The 19,549-nt window shown below is 45.1% G+C and overlaps 1 protein-coding gene across 2 annotated transcripts in view; it reads left to right on the top strand.

Moving 5' to 3' along the window:
* The window catches only part of ADAMTS7 (ADAM metallopeptidase with thrombospondin type 1 motif 7), a 75,131-nt gene that overhangs the window by 15,292 nt on the left and 40,290 nt on the right, over positions 1 to 19,549 (top strand). For both annotated transcript variants that reach the window (XM_021098839.1, XM_021098838.1), the window contains exons 5-8: positions 6,503 to 6,586; positions 6,975 to 7,099; positions 8,188 to 8,337; positions 9,472 to 9,615. In XM_021098839.1, coding sequence (XP_020954498.1) covers positions 6,503 to 6,586; positions 6,975 to 7,099; positions 8,188 to 8,337; positions 9,472 to 9,615 — 503 coding nt within the window. The remainder of the gene's footprint in view (positions 1 to 6,502; positions 6,587 to 6,974; positions 7,100 to 8,187; positions 8,338 to 9,471; positions 9,616 to 19,549) is intronic.

Below are 19,549 nucleotides of genomic sequence, written 5' to 3'. Positions count from 1 at the left end.
CCTCACTGCTTGAGTCCCCATGGGCAAGCTCAGCTCTAGGCCGGTTTCTACCCGACTTGGCCACCCTTGATGGCTCCCTGCTCCTTATAGAATAAAAGCCATGGCCTTCTGCCTGGCACTTGAGGCCTCTAAGGACCAGCCAAGTCTCCATTTAGCTTTGTCTGTCCAGGAAGAGGAATGACTAAAGGCCAGGGTTCAGAGTGGGGGCTGCTGCTGAAGAGCAGGGCCTGGTTCCTGGGCTGGGAAGTGGGCAAGGTCGGGTTCCCAGGCCATGAAGTCCTTTCCTTCCATTCTCCCTTCTCAGAGGCTCAGCCTGAAAGAAACCTTGAGCTTGGCTGGAGCCACTGATGGTTGGCTGGGTTCACTTGCCTCAATTTTGCTCAGTGTTCTGGGTGCCCAGGTACTGAGCCCTCCAGGCTCCCTGGGCCATCCCCTGGGTAGCGGATTAGGGATTTGGTCCCAGAGCCTGGCTCCTTCCTGTCTCCCTGTCCAGGCTCGTAGGACACATGCATTCATGTTATGAGCCCCACCCTGGGAGGGCGGTCTGGCTCTCATATTCACCTGCTCTGGACAGCATCAGGTTTTCCTGAGCTGGCCAGTCCAGCACCGGTTAGGACACAGTGGGGACACCTATGAGCCTAACAGTGCTAGACACCAAGGGGAGACCCCAGGAGATGGCAGGGGCACTGGTGGCATGCAGCCAGCCTCTCAGGATGCCTGGACTATGTGTTAGGGCTGGAGCTTGGGAACACCTGTTACTTGTCTAGTTGTCCATACTCACTGGTTCCTCTAAGCCTCAGCCCCATTCACTTGAGGTTCAGAGAGGCCAAGGGACTTGCCCAGGGTCACACAGTAAGTGGCAGAGCTGGGACGGGAGCTCAGATTCATCTGCTTCCAAAGTCCTGCTCTGTTCTCTCTGCACCACAGGCTGCTCCAGAGCAGGACAGCTGGGTAGCACAGTGGTGGACTGGAATGATGGGGATGGGGAGAACTTACTCCCTTTTCCCCCTCTGGAGCAGATGTTTGTTCATCGAAGCTGACAAGCTGAGTGCCAGCTTGGTACCAAGGATAAGGTGATGGATGCATAAGAAGAGGATCTGGCGCTCAGGAAACTCTGCCTCACTATAGCATTTCTCAAAGAATATTCCAGGCAGTACTTGTTCCAAGGGAAGCTAATAAGTGTTCTGTGGGGAAAGATGCTGCTGTTGAAAAAGTCTGGCAACTCGGGCTTTTTTGTTTTGTTTGTTTTAAAGTAACACAGACTTCTTTATTGCAGGACTTCTCAGAGCCCCCAAAGATAGGAGGCAGGCAGCACTTTCCAAACTTAGGAAGTAAGAGCAGAAGCTTTATTGCAGTCAGATCTGGATTCTGAGCCCATATTCAGCCTCTTTTTGAGCCTCAGTTACTCCATCTGTAAAATGGGGATAATTGGTGCCTGTCTGGGCAGTAAAAAGGTTAAGTGTGGGGTGGGGGGCAGGGGAGGAGTTCCCATTGTGGCTCAGTGGTAATGAGAGTGGGTTGGATCCCCAGCCCTGCTCGGTGGGTTAAGGATCTGGCATTGCCGTGAGCTGAAATGTAGGTTGTAGACATGGCTCGGATCTGGCGTGGCTGTGGCATAGGCCGGCAGCTATAGCTCCAGTTCGACCCCTAGCCTGGAAACTTCGATATGCTGCAGGTGTGGCCCTAAAAAGCACTCCCCCACTAAAAAAAAGTTTAAGTGCAATGAGCATGTGAAACTCCCAGCACAAAGCCTGTGTGCCTTAGGCTCGGTCAGTGTTGGCTGCTGCTGTTGTGGCTGCTGAAGCACCTGCCCTTCAGCCCCACAGCCACCTTCAGGACAGTCTCACTTCTCTTTACTGGGGCCTCTTACAGTTTCCAGTTTGTCAGTGTCCTCTCTGTGCCAGACCCAGTCTAAGTCTGGGAGCCCAGCTGGGTCTATTCCAAGCATAGCAGGAGAAGTCCCATCCCCTGTTTTGTGCCCCCAATTCTGTTCATGTCCTCTGAGCTCACAGCCCCCCTTTTTTCAATAACCATTTTTTTCAAGTTGAAGTATAATTTACAATGTTGTGTTAGCTTCAGGTATCCAGCACAGTGATTCAGTTATCTATTTTTTTTTAATTCTTTTCCATTATAGGTTATTACAAGATCTTGAATATAGTTCCTTATGCTCTGTAGTGGGTCCTTGTTGTTTATCTGTTTTGTACATAGTAGTGTATACATCCTAATCCCAAAGTCCTATTTATCCCCCTTCTGCCGAGCCCGCTATCCACTCTGGTAACCATAAGTTTTCTATGTATGCGAGTCTATGTTTTGTAAATAAGTCCATTTATATCATTTAAGGTTTTACATGTAAATGATATCATATGCTGTTTGACTTACTTCACTCATTATAATCTCTAGATCTATCCATATTGCTGCAAATGGCATTATTTCATTTTTTTAATGGCTGAGAAATATTCCATTGTGTGTATATCCTATGTTGTCTTTATCCATTCATCTGTCAATGGACATTTAGGTTGCTTCCATATCTTGGCTATTATGACTAGTGCTGCAGTGAACATTAGGGTGCATGTATCTTTTAAAATTAGAGCTTTCTCTGGATACATGCCCGGGACTGGGATCGCTGGATCATACGGTAGTTCTGTCTTTAGTATTTTAAGGAATGTCCTTAACTGATCTCTGTAGTGAGTACACCAATCACAGGCCCTTTTTGAGTGGCTCATGTCATACTGCCAGCTCACTGGGAGCTCATGGCTTCCTGTAACCCCCAGATCTTACTTTCAGGAACACCACCCACCCCTGCTTGCTCTCTGGACCTGCACCAGAACAGGGCTTATCTTCCCTGCTTATTGTTTATCCAGTTGGAACCACCATGCTGAACTCAGGCTATAGATGCTCGGTTGATTTGGTCAAGAAGTAACCACTCTGGGAGTTCCCGTTGTGGCTCAGTGGTTAATGAACCTGACTAGGATCCATGAGGACGAGGGTTCGATCCCTGGCCTTGCTCAGTGGGTTAAGGACCTAGCGTTGCTGTGAGCTGTTGTGGAGGTTATAGACACGGATCAGATTCTGAGTTGCTGTGGCTGTGGTATAGGCTGGCAGCCCCAGCTCCCATTTGCCCCCTAGCCTGGGAACCTCCATGTGCTGCTTGTGCGGCCCTAAAAAGACAAACAAAAAACCACTGCCTCCCTCTGGTGCCTCTCTGCATCTGTTTCACCTCCATACTTCTTGGGGGACAGTGAGAAGTGTTGTATACTCTGGGGGGTGGGGGGCGGCTTTGTGGTATCGGGAAACTGTCCCAGCCCTGATATAGGACATGGGGGGGGGTGCTGGATGTTGGGACCCTCAGGGTCTTGTCATCCTAAGGCGTCTCTTTGTTGGGGGCTGCTGTGAGAGTTTACCTGCATGTCATCTAGGAAAGACTTGTTCTTTTAATCTGACTTTCTCCAGTGTATTGTTTCCATTTTCACTTTTTAATTAAAAAAAATTTTTCTTTTTTGGTCTTTTGTCTTTTTAGGGCTGTACCCGCAGCATATGGAGGTTCCTAGGCTAGGGGTCCAATCAGAGCTGTAGCTGCCGGCCTACACCACAGCCATAGCCATGGCAGATCCGAGCCACGTCTGTGACCTACACCACAGCTCACAGCAATGCTGGATCCTTAACCCACTGAGCGAGGCCAGGGATCGAACCTGCAACCTCATGGTTCCTAGTTGGATACGTTTCTGCTGTGCCATGACTGGAACGCCTTGCTTTTTTTTTTTTTAAATCAGGGAAAACTGGAAAAACTTAGCAAGTGCCCGAGATAGATTCATTCATTCAACAACTATTTCTTTTTTTAATTTAATTTTTTATTACTCGAACGAATTTATCACATCTGTAGTTGTATAATGATCCTAACAATCCAATTTCACGGGATTTCCATCCCATAACCCAAGCACATCCCCCCACCCCCTGAATTGTCTCCTCCGGAGACCATAAGTGTTTCAATGAGTCAGCGTCTGTTCTGCAAACAAGTTCAGTCTGTCCTTTTTTCAGATTCTGCATATCAGTGAAAGCATTTGGTGTTGGTGTCTCATTGTATGACTGACTTCACTTAGCATGATAATTTCTAGGTCCATCCATGTTGCTGAAAATGCTGGCATTTCATTCCTTTTAATGGCTGAGTAATATTCCATTGTGTATATGTACCACAACTTCTTGATCCACTCCTCTGTCGATGGACATTTAGGTTGTTTCCATGTCTTGGCTATTGCAAATAGTGCTGCAATGAACATTGGAGTACATGTGTCTTTGTGAGTCGTGGTTTTCTCTGGATTGATGATGCCCAGGAGTGGGATTGCTAGATCAAATGGTAGTTCTATTTTTAGTTTTCTGAGGCATCTCCGTACTGTTTTCCACAGTGGTTGCACCAATTGACAATCCTACCATCAGTGTGATAGGGTTCCTTTTTCTCCACACCCTCTGCAGCACTTATTCTTTGTAGACTTTGGATGATGGCCATTCTGGCTGGTGTAAGGTGGTACTTCATAGTGGTTTTGATTTGCATTTCTCTAATAATGAGTGATGTTGAACATCTTTTCATGTGTTTCTTGGCCATCTGTATGTCTTTTTTGGAGAACTGTCTGTTTAGATCTTCTGCCCATTTTTTGATGGGGTTGTTTGTTTTTTTTGGTATGGAGCTGCAGAAGGTGTTTATAAATTTTGGAGGTGAATCCTTGTCAGTTGATTCACGTGCAAAGATTTTCTCCCATTCTGTGGGTTGTCTTTTCGTTTTGTTTAGGGGTTTCCTTTGCTGTGCAGAAACTTTGAAGTTTGATTAGGTCCCATTTTATTTTTGTTTTTATTGTCAATAATCCCTAAGAGGTGGATCTGAGAAGATGTTGCTGTTGTTTCTGTCAGAGAGTGTTTGGCCTATGTTTTCCTCTAAGAGTTTTATAGTGTCTGGTCTTATGTCTGGGTCCTTAATCCATTCTGAGTTTATTTTTGTGTATGGTGTTGGGGAGTGTTCTAATTTCATTCTTTTACATGTGGCTTCAACAACTACTTCTTGAGTCCATAATGTGCGAGGTACTTGACAGAGCCCTGTGGCTGTCAGAGGGAGCCCACACAGACACTGCCCTCACGGAGCTTATGGTTTGGAAGAGAGACGTTAATGAAACAGTCACCCTGATGAATACGAAGCTGTGATGGACAGATTCATGGTGGTTTGGGAGTGTCGTGTAGAGTAAAGGCTCCCCAGAAAACAGGATGGAGGGCTGGGGAGCTGGAGAGAGGGTAAGAGGTCACTTGAGAGGGAAGTTGTCCCAGGCTGAGGGCACAGCATTTTCAAAGGCCCTGTGATAGGAAGCATCAGGGAATTCTGAGAGAAATCCAGGGGGTGTGGGGAGGGGGAGTAAAGCCGGAGAGGCGGGCAGGGGCCAGACCACCCAAGCCTGTGTGCCCCAGACCTAGGACTTTTGTCTTTAGCCTGTGGACAGTGAAGACCCAGTCATTGCTCTAAGCCAGGGCATAATGGGATTGGATTTGCATTTCACCACAGATGACTGGGCTGCAAGGCAAAATTTAGGAGGCAAAATTGGCTGATGTGAAGGAGGAGGGCAGTGCGGAGGGGAGGTGCCAGGCTCCAGCCCGTGGAGGGAGGTGGCAGGCTCATTGCATTCCCGTCTTCACCATTCCTGACCTTGGGTTCTGTAGTGTCATTCATCTCCATTATCAGTGATTTTTGTTCCCTCTTAACTGTGTTTTGTCTGTTCCTATTTGAATATTATTTTTCTCTATGGAATTGCTAGAAGGCAACTCACAGCTGGCATGTCCTAACATTTCTGCCTGCTGGGAACCTGACATCTCTCCCCAGTTGTTGGCTGGCCTCTTGTTCTGAGGGAGCTTTAAAAGAGCAGATAGCTTTACCCCTCACTTCCTGCAACATGGCCCACAGTCTACCTTTGGGGGTGGCCTTCTGTCTTTGGGTTGAGTGGGGATCTACCTGTGTAGCTATAGGGGTGTTGAAGAGACATGCACACCTGCCCTCTTAGGCCCGTGGCTCTCAGCCCCAGGGAAGGAGGGCCTTGGCCTGCCTCCACCCTCCCCAGGCCCTGCTTAGGACATGCCTCATGGGAGGGCTTACTCCAGGAAATCTGGCCCTGGTGTTCCCAGGGTGGGAGGGACTGCAGGGCTGTCCCAGCCCAGGGCAGAGTAGGGCCCTGTGATGGGCCAAAAGCCAGCCTTTGGAGATGTGAGCTGAGGCGTAGGATCCTGAGCTGGTACTCAGGATTTGCTTGGGACAGGGCGGGGCTTGGGAGGCCCTTCTGTCCTCCCCTGGTTCTGCCAATGCAGGATTAGGGAAGTGCATGTACAGGTATGGGCACTTTGATGAGATGTGTGCACTGGGTGAGCTAGCCTGGATGTGAATCTGGGTGTGCATCCTCCAGGTAGGTTGGAGGGGGGCAGGGGTTGCCCATATCTTGTATCTAGGGTGACAGCCTGACTGTTACCTCTTGGGCAGGTGGCTGGCCTGTTCCATGACCCCAGCATCGGGAACCCCATCCATATCACCATCGTGCGCCTGATCCTGTTGGAAGATGAGGAGGTGAGAAGTCACATGGCCTCACGCTGCCCCCTGGGTTAGGTATCATCTCCCAGAGCCCTCCTGCCATTTACTGAGCTGCTTTGTGTGGAAGGACACTGTGAGGGCCTCCTTGGCCCAAGCAGTATCACATGTTGCCCCTGGTCCCTGGCTGACCCTCTCTTAAGTCCCCTTTGGATGGTGCCCGTGGGAGGGTTGGCTAGACTGGAGGCTGGACTGGGGCCCACAGGCCTGGCTGCTTGTTTGCTGTCACCTCTGGGCCTCTGTGCTGTCCCTCCCTTCCCTTCCTAGGTCTCCTCTGGATGGTGCCCAGGGGAGGGGTGTGGAGAATTGACCTGATCCTTCAGAGCTCGGGGGAGGCTTGAGTAGTAGCTGCTCTCTCTGCTCCTAGGAGGACCTAAAGATCACTCACCATGCAGACAATACCCTGCGGAGCTTTTGCAAGTGGCAGAAAAGCATCAACATGAAAGGGGACGCTCACCCTCTGCACCATGACACTGCCATCCTGCTCACCAGGTACTGCCAGCTGTGAGGGGGTGGGCCATGGGTGCACCCGGCAGAGCCTGCGTCGCAGAGAGGTGACCCTTGAGAAGTCCCAGGATGAGGGGTGACATGGCCCTGCTCTCAGGGAGCCTCATCTTTTTTTTTTTTTTTTTGGTCTTTAGTCTTTTTAGGGTTGCATCTGTAGCATATGGAGGTTCCCAGCCTAGGGGTCCAATTGGAGCTACAGCTGCCAGCCACAGCCACACCAGATCTGAGCCGTGTCTGTGACCTACACCACAGCTCATGGCAATGCCGGATCCTTAACCCACTGAGCAGGGCTGGGGATTGAACCCACATCCTAATGGATCCTAGTTGGCTTCGTTAACCACTGAGCCATGATGGGAACTCCTCAGGGAGCCTCATTTTGAGGAGAGTTTGTGCTCTTTTGACCTAAGACTGGATTCCAGCAGCACTTGGGGTGATGTGTTTATTTTGGGATAACTATTTCATGCAGTTGTCAGAAATAATGCGGGAAGATACTGTTCACCTTTCCCCCAGTTTCCCCTGTGATAACATCTGGTGTAAGTGTAGTGCAACAGCCCAACCAGGAAACTGATACTCATACAATCCACAGACCAAACTCAGGTTTTGCCAGTTTTACACGCACATATTTGTGTGTGTGTCTTGAGTTCTGTGCAGTTTTATCACTGCCACAGTCTAGATAAAGGTTCTGTTAGAAGGATCTCTCGTGCTGCTCTCATAGCTGTCCCCACCCCCAATACGACTCCAGCCTCTGGTGACTACCAGTCTGTTCCAAGGCAGTATTTTTTAACATGAGGTGGAGTTACTTCCCTCCGCTGGGTTCCGGCAACTTCTCTCAGCACCCTTTCTGGGGAAGTAATCCAAATTGTCTGTTCTCCAAGCCCCGATAAGTGTCCTGTGTGAACGTGGGTACCTGTTCCCAGATGCTCCCGTGCTGGATTCAGAGCGGCGGGAGGGGTATCCTTCTCACTCCCACCCTCCCTCGGAGTCAGCAGGGCCCCTCCCCTGGCCCCCTCAGCTTGGGTGGGCTTGGCTCCTGGCCAGGTCAGCCTGAGGACCCCTTCTCTCTGCATGTGCAGGAAGGACCTGTGTGCGGCCATGAACCGACCCTGCGAGACCCTGGGCCTGTCCCATGTGGCGGGCATGTGCCAGCCGCACCGCAGCTGCAACATCAATGAGGACACAGGCCTGCCCCTGGCCTTCACCGTGGCCCATGAGCTTGGGCACAGGTACCCTCAATCTCCCCACTCCCTACTGCTGCCTGCTACACTAAGAGCCCGGCCTCACCTTCCAACCTGAGGGAACCAGACAGCCAAGCTGATGGCCCACACAATCCCAGGGAAGGGAGCCCTGCCTTAAGGAATGAGCCAGCCTGGCCCTATGCTGTCCCTGCAGTGTCCCCAGCCCCATAGCCAGGCTGCTTCACGGTTAGACAGGAGAAGGGCCCACCTGGACTGGAGTGAGTCTTACTTGCGGTGGGGTTGAGATGGGCCAGAAAGTCACCATAGGTCTTTGTCCCTTGTATTGCCCTCAGCGCTTGCATTTTTGACTCTTGGTCCCTACCATGTCCCTATTCCTAATTGCTCTGGGACCTCAGGCAGGTTCCCTGCCCTCTCTGGGCCTGTGTGGTCCATGTTGGTTGAAGGGGTTAGATTCTGTGATGTCCAAGGCTCCCTGTGTTGGACACCTGCCTGAGGCTGCTATGCCTAAGCATGGCCCATGCCATCCACCAGCTGTGCCTGGACTGTGTAGTCATGAATCTCACAGCATTTTAGGCAGCCTGGGAGCCAGTGATGGCCGTCTGGTCTGAGGTGTGGGGCCCTCCCTGAGGATTGAGTGAGATAGTGTTTCTGAAAGTGCTTAATATGCTGCCTGGCACATAGGAAGTGCTCAGCAAATACAGTTTTTCTCACGTCTTTCCCAAGGGCGATCTCCTGAGACCTTTTCTGTGGCACAAGAGCTGAGACTCCCTAACTCCACTGCACAGCCTTGGGACAGGAACCGAGGGGTGGGGTGAACTCTGTCAGACTGTTCTTGGTGCCAGCGAGTTTCAGGGGCCCCAGCCTGGCCCTTGTTGGCCAGCTCAGGGCAGAAGCAGGAGTGCTTTCCCTGGCGCTCAGTTCAGGCTCAGGCTGGTGCTCCTGGAGGAGGGTCCTGGGGGATACTGGTTATCACACCCAAGTTTAACCTTAAGGAAACCGAGGCCCAGAGATGGAATGTGACTTTCCCCAGGCCACACAGGGATTTGGAGTCAGGGTCAGGCCTGGGAGCCAGGATTCGGCACCTTGCAGACCACTGAGGGAGGGGCGTGCTGGTGGCTTCCCTCCAGCTCACCCGCCCCTGGGGCCTGTGCTCTCACACAGTTTTGGCATTCAGCATGACGGAAGCGGCAATGACTGTGAGCCCGTTGGGAAACGGCCTTTCATCATGTCTCCACAGCTCCTGTACGACGCTGCGCCTCTCACCTGGTCCCGCTGCAGCCGCCAGTACATCACCAGGTTCCTCGAGTAAGACCCTCCCCCAGCCTGTCCGCGTCCCTGAGGTCAAGGTTTAACCCGGGAGATGCTGGCAGCAGCCCTCAGTGCCAGGGTAGAGCAAAGCACAGGGGGCCGCAGATAAAGATGGGCTGGGTCCCCAGTGCCCTCCTGTAAGGGCCCCCAAGCTGCACCTTGGGGGGTGTGCAGGGGTTCACAGATGTATGCATAGTAGGGGGAAGAATGGCGTTCCTGGTAGAGGAGACATTCATGAGAAGCAGGAGAGTTTCAGGGGATGGCAGGATATTGAGTGAGGCTATAGGAGCCAGAGCATGATAGGAAAGGAAGCGGGAGGAAGTGCAGGGCTGGCCACGTGGACGGCAGAGTCCAGTGAAAAGCAGGGAAAGAAGGGCCATTAAAGATGAAGGGAGTTCCCATCATGGCTCAGTGGTTATTGAATCTGACTAGGAACCATGAGGTTGCAGGTTCGATCCCTGGCCTCACTCAGTGGGTTAAGGATCCAGCATTGCTGTGATCTGTGGTGTAGGTTGCAGACGCGGCTCGGATCCTGAGTTGCTGCGGCTCTGGCGTAGGCCGTGGCTACAGCTCCGATTGGACCCCTAGCCTGGGAACCTCCATATGCCTTGGGAGAGGCCCAAGAAAGAAAAAAAAAAAAAATGCTGCTGAAATACAAAGCTTTGCCTTTCTTTCAAGTTCTTTTGATTTGCTGTGGTGTTTTTTATTTGCTATTTAATGTTCTAAGTAAAGATACATTTAAAATTTGAAAGGTTAGCAGTTTTTTAAAATTGAGGTATAGTTGATGTACAACATTATATACGTTTTAGGTGTACAACATAGTAACTCAGAATTTTTAAAGGTTTTACTCCGTGTATAGTATTATAAAATATTGGTATTCTCTATGCCATACGATATATCCTTGTAGTTTATTTTATATACAGTAATTTGTACTTCTTAATATCCTACCCCTGTCTTGACCCCCTCCCCACTGGTAATCAGTAGTTTCTCTGAGTCTGTGGGTTTTTTTTTGTTTTTTTGTTTTTGTTTGTTTTTGTTTTTTACTGTCTTCACTAGTTTATTTCATTTTTTATATTCCACATATAAGTGGTATTATACAGTGTTTGTCTTTCTCTGTCTTGCTTTTTCTTTAAGCATAATAACCTGCTAAGTCCATCCATGTTGTTGCAAATGGCAAAATTTCTTTCTTTTTTATGGCTGAGTCGTAATCCATTGAGAGAGAGAGAGAGTGCGTATGTATGTATCTTCTTTATTCAGCTGTTGAAGGACACTTAGGTTGCTTCCATATCTTGGCTATTGTACATAATGTCGCTGTGCACCTTTTGAATTTTTATTTTCATTTTTTCACATGTATACCCAGGAGTGGAATTGATGGGTTATATAGTAGTTCTATTTAAAAATTTTTTTAAAAAATTACTGTTGATTTACAATGTTGTGTTAGTTTCTGCTGTGCAGCAAAGTGACCCAGTCATACATACATATAAATTTTTTCTCACATTATCCTCCATCATGTTCCATCACAACCGTTTAGATATAGTTCTCTGTGCTATACAGCAGGGTCTCATTGCTTATTCGCTCCAAATGCAATGGTTTGCCTGTACTAACCCCAAACTCCCAGTCCACACCACTCCCTTCCCCTCCTCCTTGGTAACCACAAGTCTGATCTCCATGTCCATGAGTTTGTTTCTTTTCTGTAGATAGGTTCGTTTGTGCCATAGATTAGGTTCCAGATATAAGTGATATCATATGGTCTTTGTCTTTCTTTTTCTGATTGACTTCACTCAGTATGAGAGTCTCTAGTTCCATCCATGTGGCTGCAAATGGCATTATTTTGTTCTTTTTTATGACTGAATAGTATTCCATTGTGTATATATACCACTTCTTTTCTTTTTTTTTTTTTTTTTTTTTTTTTTTTTGTCTTTTTAGTACTATGCCTACAGCATATAGAAGTTCCCAGGCTAGTGGTTGAATTGGAGCTGCAGCTACCAGCCTACACCACAGCTAAAGCAATGCCAGATCTGAGCCAGTCTTCGACCTACACCACAGCTCATGGCAATGCCGGATCCTTAAACTGCTGAGTGAGGCCAGACTGAACCCACATCCTTATGGATACTAGTTAGGATACTACATGGATATTGAGCCACAGTGGTAACTCCAGTATACCACATCATCATTTTTTTTTTTTTTTTTTGGCCATTTCTAGGGCTGCTCCTGCAGCATATGGAGGTTCCCAGGCTAGGGGTCTAATCAGAGCTGTAGCTGCTGGCTTACACCAGAGCCACAGAAACGCGGGATCTGAGCCGCGCCTGCAACCTACACCACAGCTCACGGCAATGCCAGGGATGGAACTACTGAGCAAGGCCAGGGATTGAACCCACAACCTCATGGTTCCTAGTTGGATTCATTAACCACTGAGCCATGACGGGAACTCCCTACCATATCATCTTAATGCATTCATCTGTCAATGGACATTTAGGTTGTTTCCATGTCTTGGCTGTTGTGAATGGTGCTGCAGTGAACGTAGAGGTTCATGCATCTTTTTCAATGAAATTTTGTTCAGATATATGCCAAAGAGTGGGATTGCTGGATCGTATTAAGTCTGTATTTTGTTTTCTGAGGTACCGCCATACTGTTTTCCATAGTGGTTGTACCAGTTTACATTCCCACCAACAGTGAAGAAGGCTGCCCTTTTCTCCACGCCCTCTCCATCATTTGTTATTTGTGGACTTGGTAATGATGGACATTCTGACTGGTGTGAGAGTGGTACCTCATGGCAGTTTTGATTTGCATTTCTCTAATAATTAGTGATGCTGAGCATTTTTTCGTGTGCCTGTTGGCTATCTGTATGTCTTTGGAGAAATGTCTATTTAAGTCTTCTGCCCATTTTTCAGTTGGATTGTTTGTTTTTTTTTTTTTTTTTTTTCTGTTGTGTAAGTTGTTTGTATATTTTAGAGAGTAAGTTCTTGTTGGTTGCATCATTTGAAACTATTTTCTCCCATTTCATAGATTATCTTTGTGTGTGTGTGTGTGTGTTTATGGTTTCCTTTGGTGTGCAAAAGCTTGTCAGTTTGATTAGGTCCCATTGATTTATTTTTGCTTTTATTTCTATTCCCTTGGGAGACTGACCTAGGAAAACACTGGTATGATTTACGTCAGAGAATGTTTTGCCTATGTTCTCTTCTAGGAGTTTATGGTGTCTTGTCTTATGTTTAAGTCGTTAAGCCATTTTGAGTTTATTTTTGTGCATGGTCTAGTTTCATTGATTTACATGCAGTTGTCTAGTTTTCCTAGCACCACTTGCTGAAGAGACTTGTCTTTTTCCCATTTTATATTCTTGCCTCCTTTGTCAAAAATTAATTGACCATAGGTGACTGGGTGTGTTTCTGGATTCTCTATTCTGTTCCATTGGTCTGTATGTCTGTTCTTCTGCCAGTACCACACTGTCTTGATTACTGTAGCTTTCTGAAGTCTTGGAGAGTTGCCTCCTGCTTGGTGTTTTTTCCTCAGGATTGTTTTAGCAATTCTGGGTCTTTTGTGGTTCCATATAAACTTTTGGATTGTTTGTTCTAGTTCTGTGGAAAATGTCATGGGTAATTGGATAGTAACTGCATTGAATCTGCTTTGGGTAGTGTGGCCATTTTAGCGGTATTAATTTCCTCAATCCAGGAGCATGGATTGGAGAAATCTTTCCATTTCTTTGCATCCTCTTCAATTTCCTCGATTAATGTTTTATAGTTCTCAGCATGTAAGTCTTTCACCTCCTTGGTCAGGTTTTATTCCTAGGTATTTAATTTTTGGGGGTACAACTTTAAAAGATATTTTTATATTCCTTTTCTAATATTTCATTGTTAATATATACAAATGCAACTGACTTTTTTAACTCAATGGATTTTATTATATTTACAGTTGCACAATGATCATCACAACCCAATTTTACAGCATTTCCATGGCAAACCCCCAGCCCATCCCTCTCCCACAAGCTGTCTCCTTTGGAAACCATAAGGGTTTCAAAGTCTGTGAGTCAGTATTTATTCTCCAAAGAAGCTCATTGTGTCCTTTTTTTAGCTTCCACATAGTAAATGTTAGCATATGAGGTTTGTGTCTCGCTGTCTAACTTCATTTAGCGTGATAATTTCTAGGTCCATCCATGTTACTGCAAATGCCATTATTTCATTCCTTTTTATGGCTGAGTAATACTCCATTGTGTATATGTACTACATCTTCTTTATCCACTCCTCTGTTGATGCTTCCATGTCTTGGCTGTTCTATATAGTGCTGGAATGAACATTGGACTACGTGTGTCTTTTCAAGTCATGGTTTTCTCTGGATAGATGCCCAGGAGTGTGATTGCTAGACCAAAAGGTAATTTTTAGTTTTTTGAGGAATCTCCATTCTGTTTTCCATAATGGTTGCACCAATTTACATTTTCCACCAACAGTGTAATAGGGTTCCCATTTCTCCACACCCTCTCCAGCATTTGTTTGTAGACTTTTTGATGGTGGCCATTCTGGCTAGGTGGTTCCTCATAGTGGTTTTGATTTGCATTTCTCTAATAATGAGTGATGTTGAACATCTTTTCATGTGTTTTTTGGCTGTCTCTATGTTGTATTTGGAGAATTGTCTGTTTAGATCTTGTGCCCATTTTTTTGATGGGGCTGTTTGCTTTTTTTGGTATTGAGCTCCAAAATAATATTTTGGAGCTTAATCTCTTGTCAGTTGCGTGATTTGCAAATATTTTCTCCCATTCTGTGGGTTGTCTTTTAGTTTTGTCTGTGCAAAAACTTAATTAGCTCCCATTTGTTTATTTTTGTTTTTATTGTCATTACTCTAGGAGGTGGATCTGAGAAGATACTGCTGTGGTTTATGTCAGAGAGTGTTTGGCTTATGTTTTCCTCTAAGAGTTTTATAGTATCTGGTCTTATATTTAGGTCTTTAATCCATTTTGAGTTTATATTTGTGTGTTGTTAGAAAGTGTTCTAATTTCATTCTTTTACATGTGGCTGTCTAGTTTTCTCAGCACCAATTATTAAAGGGACTGTCTTTTCTCCATCATATATTCTTACCTTCTTTGTCATAAATTAGTTGACCATAGGTACATGGGTTTAATTCTGGGCTTTCTATCCTGTTCACTGATCTCCCTCCCTCTCTTCTTCCCTCTCTTACTTTTTCTCTTTCTGTTTCTTTCTCTCTCTCGCTCTTTCTTTGTCTCTCTCTCTCTCCCTCCATCCCTCCCCCCCTTCCTTCTTTCCTTCTGCTTTTTAGGGCCGCACTCTGGGCATATGGAGGTTCCCAGGGTAGGGGTCTAATCAGAGCTACAGCCACCACAGCAACACAGGATCCGAGCTGTGTCTGCAGCCTACACTATAGCTCAGGGCAATGCCGGATCACCAATTCACTGAATGAGGCCAGGGATCGAACCTGCATACTCATGCATACTAGTCAGGTTTCATTTCCGCTGCACCACGATGAGATTCCCATATTTTTTATTTTGTGCTAGCACCATACTGTTTTAATGACTGTAGCTTTGTAGTATAGCCTGAAGTCAAGGGAGCCTGATTCTTCTAGCTCCATTTTAATTTCTCAGGATGGCTTTGGCTATTCTGGGTCTTTTGTGCTTCCAAACAAACTTTAAAATATTTTGTTCAAGTTCTGTGAAAAATGTCCTTGGTACTTTGATAGGGATTGCCTTGAATCTGTAGATTGCTTTGAGTAGTAGAGTCATTTTGACAGTATTGATTCTTCTAATCCAAGAGCATGGTGTATCTTTCCATCTGTTTATGTCACCTTTGATTTCTTTCATCAGCATCTTAGAGTTTTCAGAGTACATGTCTTTTGTCTCTAGGTTTAGTCCTAGGTATTTTATTCTTTTTTTTTTTTTTTGCTATTTCTTGGGCGGCTCCCACGGCATATGGAGGTTCCCAGGCTAGGGGTTGAATCGAGCTGCAGCCACCAGCCTACGCCAGAGCCACAGCAACACTGGATCTGAGCTGCGTCTGCAACCTACACCACAGCTCACGGCAACGCCGGATCGTTAGCCCGCTGAGCAAGGGCAGGGACCGAACCCGCAACCTCATGGTTCCTAGTCGGATTCGTTAACCACTGCGCCACGACGGGAACTCCAGGTATTTTATTCTTTTTGATGAGATGGTAAATGGTATTGTTTCACTAATTTCTCTTTCTGATCTTTTGTTGTTAATATATAGAAATGCAGTTGATTTCTGTGTATTAATTTTGTATCCTGTGATGTGCCAGATTCATTGATGAGCTCTAAAAGTTTTCTGGTAGCATCTTTAGGATTTTCTAGGTATAGTATCATGTTATCTGCAAATAGTGGTAGTTTTACTTCTTCCTTTCCAATTTGGATTCCTTTTATTTCTTTTCTCTGGTTGCCATGGCTAGGACTTCCAAAACTATGTTGAATGGTGGTGGCAAGAGCAGACGTCTTTGTCTCGTTTCTGATCTTAGCAAGAAATCTTTCAGTTTTCACCATTGAGAATGATGTTAGCTGTGGGTTTGTCATATATGGCCTTGTTATGTTGAGGTAGGTTCCCTCTATGCCCACTCTCTGGAGGGCTTTTGTCAGAAATGGGTGTTGGATTTTGTCAAAGGCTTTTTCTGTATCTATTGAGGGTATCGCAGGTTTTTATTCTTCAGTTTATTAATGTGGTGTATCACACTGATTGATTTGTGGATATTGAAGAATCCTTGCATCCCTGGGATAAATCCCAGTTGATCATGATATACAGTCCTTTTAATGTATTGCTAGAATTTTGTTGAGGATTTTTGCATCTATGTTCATCAGTGATACTGGCCTGGAATTTTCTTTCTTTTTGTGGTGTTTTTTGTCTGGTCTTGGTATCAGGGTGATGGTGGCCTCATCGAATGAGTTTGGGAGTGTTCCTTCTCTGCAGTATTTTGGAATAGTTTCAGAAGGATGGGTGTTAGCTTTCTTTAAATGTTTAGTAGAATGGATTAGCAATGAGATCCTGCTGTGTAGCACTGAGAACTATGTTAGACACTTATGATGGAGCATGATAATGGGAGAAAAAAGAATGTATACATGTATGTGTAACTGGGTGACCATGCTGTATAGTAGGAAAAAAATTGTATTGGGGAAATAACAATAAAAAAATTAAATAATTGTTTTATAGAATTCACCTGTGACACCATCTGGTCCTAGACTTTTGTTTGTTGGACATTTTTAAATTACAGTTTCAATTTCAGTACTTGTGATCAGTCCATTCATCTTTTCTATTTCATCTTGGGTTAGTCTTGGAAGATTGTACTTTTCTAAGATTTTGTCCATTTCTTCTAGTTGTCCATTTTATTGGCATATAGTTGCTTGTAGTAGTCCCTTATGATCCTTTGTATTTCTATGACATCCATTGTAACTTCTTTTTCATTTCTCATTTTATTGATTTCAGTCCTCTTTTTCTTGATGATTCTGGCTAAGGGTTTATCAATTTTGTTGATCTTTTCAAAGAACCAGCTTTTCGTTTCATTGATCTTTTCTATGGTTTTCTTTGTTTCTATTTCATTTATTTCTGTTCTGATCTTTATGATTTCTTTCCTTCTGCTAACTTTGGTTTTGTCTATTCTTCTCTCTCTAGTTGCTTTAAGTGTAAAGTTAGGTTGTTTATTTGAGCTTTTTCCTGTTTCCTGGGGTAGGCTTGTATTGCTATAAACTCTCCTCTTAGAACTGCTTTTGCTGCATTCGGAAATTGGTTTTGGATTGTTGTGTCTTTGTTGTCATTTGCTTCTAAGTATTTTTTAATTTCCTCTTATTTCTTCAGTGGTCCATTGGTTGTTTAGTAGCATGTTGTCTACTCTCCACATGCTTTTTTTTGCAGCCTTTGTCAGGTGGTGATTTCCAGTTGTATAGCATTGTGATCAGAAAAGATGCTTGATATGATTTCAATTTTCTTAAATTTACTGAGTCTTGATTTGTGGCCTAAAATGTGACCTATTCTAGAGAGTGTTCCATGTGCACTTGAGAAGAATGTATATTCTGCTGCTTTTGGATGGAATGTTCTATAAATGTATATTAAGTCCGTCTGGTCTCATGCATCATTTAAGGCCTGTGTTTCCTTGTTGATTTTTCTGTCTGAATGATCTGTTCATTGCTCCAAGTGGAGTGTTAAAGTCCCCCACTATTACTGTGTTACTGTCAATTTCTCGTTTTAGGGTTGTTAGCAATTGCTTTATATGTTGAGTGCATATATATTTGTAATTGTTATATCTTCTTGGATTGATCCTTTGATCGTTATGTAATGCCCTTCTTAGTCTCTTACAAAATTCTTTATTTTAAGGTCTATTTTTTCTGAGTGTTGCTACTCCAGCTTTCTTTTGAGTTGCATACACATGGAATATTTTTTCCATCCTCTCACTTGCAATTTGTATGTGTCCTTAGAACTGAAGTGGGTCTCTTGAAGACAGCATATATATGGGTCATGGCTTTTTTTTTTTCAAAGGGCTGCACTTGCAGCATATGGAGGTTATCATGCTAGGGGTCGAATCGGAGCTATAGCCACTGGCCTACACCACAGCCACAGAAACACTAGATCTGAGCCACATCTGCGACCTATACCACAGCTCATGGCAATGCCAGATCCTTTACCTGCTGAGTGAGGCCAGGATTGAACCTGTATCCTCATGAATGCTAGTCCCATTTGTTTCCACTGATCCATGGTGGGAACTCCCACAAGTTTTGTTTTTTGTATCCATTCGCCAGTCTGTGTCTTTTGGTTGGGGCATTTAATCCATTTACATTTAAGGTAATTATTGATATGTATGTTCTTATTTCCATTTTGTTACCTGTTTTGGATTTGTTTTTGTTGGTCTTTTCCCTTCTCCTGTGGTTTGATGACTATCTTTAGTGTTATATTTGGATAGCTTTTTCTTATTTGTGTATCTGTTGTCGATTTTTGGTTTGCACTTACCATGAAGTTTTTGTTTTTGTTTTTGCTTTTTAGGGCCACATCTGTGGTATATGGAAGTTTCCAGGCTAGGGGTCGAATTGGAGCTGTAGCTGCTGGCCACAGCCACACAGGATCCAAGCCAGCTCTGTGACCTACATCACAGCTCAGTGCAATGCCAGATCCCTGACCCACTGGGCAAGGCCAGGTGTTGAACATGCATCCTCATGGATGCTATTCAGATTCGTTTCTGCTGTGCCACAACAGGAAATCCTCTGAAGTTCTGATATAGGAGTCTATATGTATACAAGATTGTTTTAAGTGTTGGTCTCTTAATTACAAGTGCATCTGCAGTGTCCTGCATTTGTACGCTCTTCTCACATTTTCTGGTTTTGGTAGCATATTTGTGTGTGGATGATCTACCTTTATAATATGTATGCCTTTACTGGTGAGCCTTGTCATTTGTGGTATTTTTGTTTCAAGTTGTGGCCTTTTCTTTTACATCTAGAGAAGTTCCTTTAGTATTTGTCGTAAAGCTGGTTTAGAGGTGCTGAATTCTCTTAGCTTTTGCTTGTCTGTAAAGCTTTTGGTTTCTCCTTCAAATCTGAATGAGAGCCTTGCTGGGTAAAGTAATCTTGGTTGGAGATTTTTTCCTTTCATCACGTTAAGCGTATCATGCCACTCCCTTCTGGCCTGCAGAGTTTCTGCTGAAAAATCTGCCAGTAAACTTATTGGGGTTCCCTTGTAATTTTTCTTGTCTCTAGCTGCTTTCAGGATTTTCACTTTGTCTTTAATTTTCTCTTTGACTTAATTTTGGTCAGTTTGATTAATACGTGTCTCAGGGTGTTCCTCCTTGGGTTTATTTTATGTGGTGCTCATTGCATTTCCTGGATTTGAGTGAGTGGTTCCTTTTCCATGTTAGGGAAGTTTGTGGCTATTATCTCTTTAAATATTTTTTTCTGTCTCTTTCTCTCTCTTCTCCTTCTGGCACCCCTATAATAACATCCTTCTGGCAT

Source organism: Sus scrofa, chromosome 7 (genome assembly GCF_000003025.6).
Source record: "Sus scrofa isolate TJ Tabasco breed Duroc chromosome 7, Sscrofa11.1, whole genome shotgun sequence".
Taxonomy (NCBI): domain Eukaryota; kingdom Metazoa; phylum Chordata; class Mammalia; order Artiodactyla; family Suidae; genus Sus; species Sus scrofa.
This window is presented reverse-complemented; position numbering and strand designations above follow the sequence as displayed.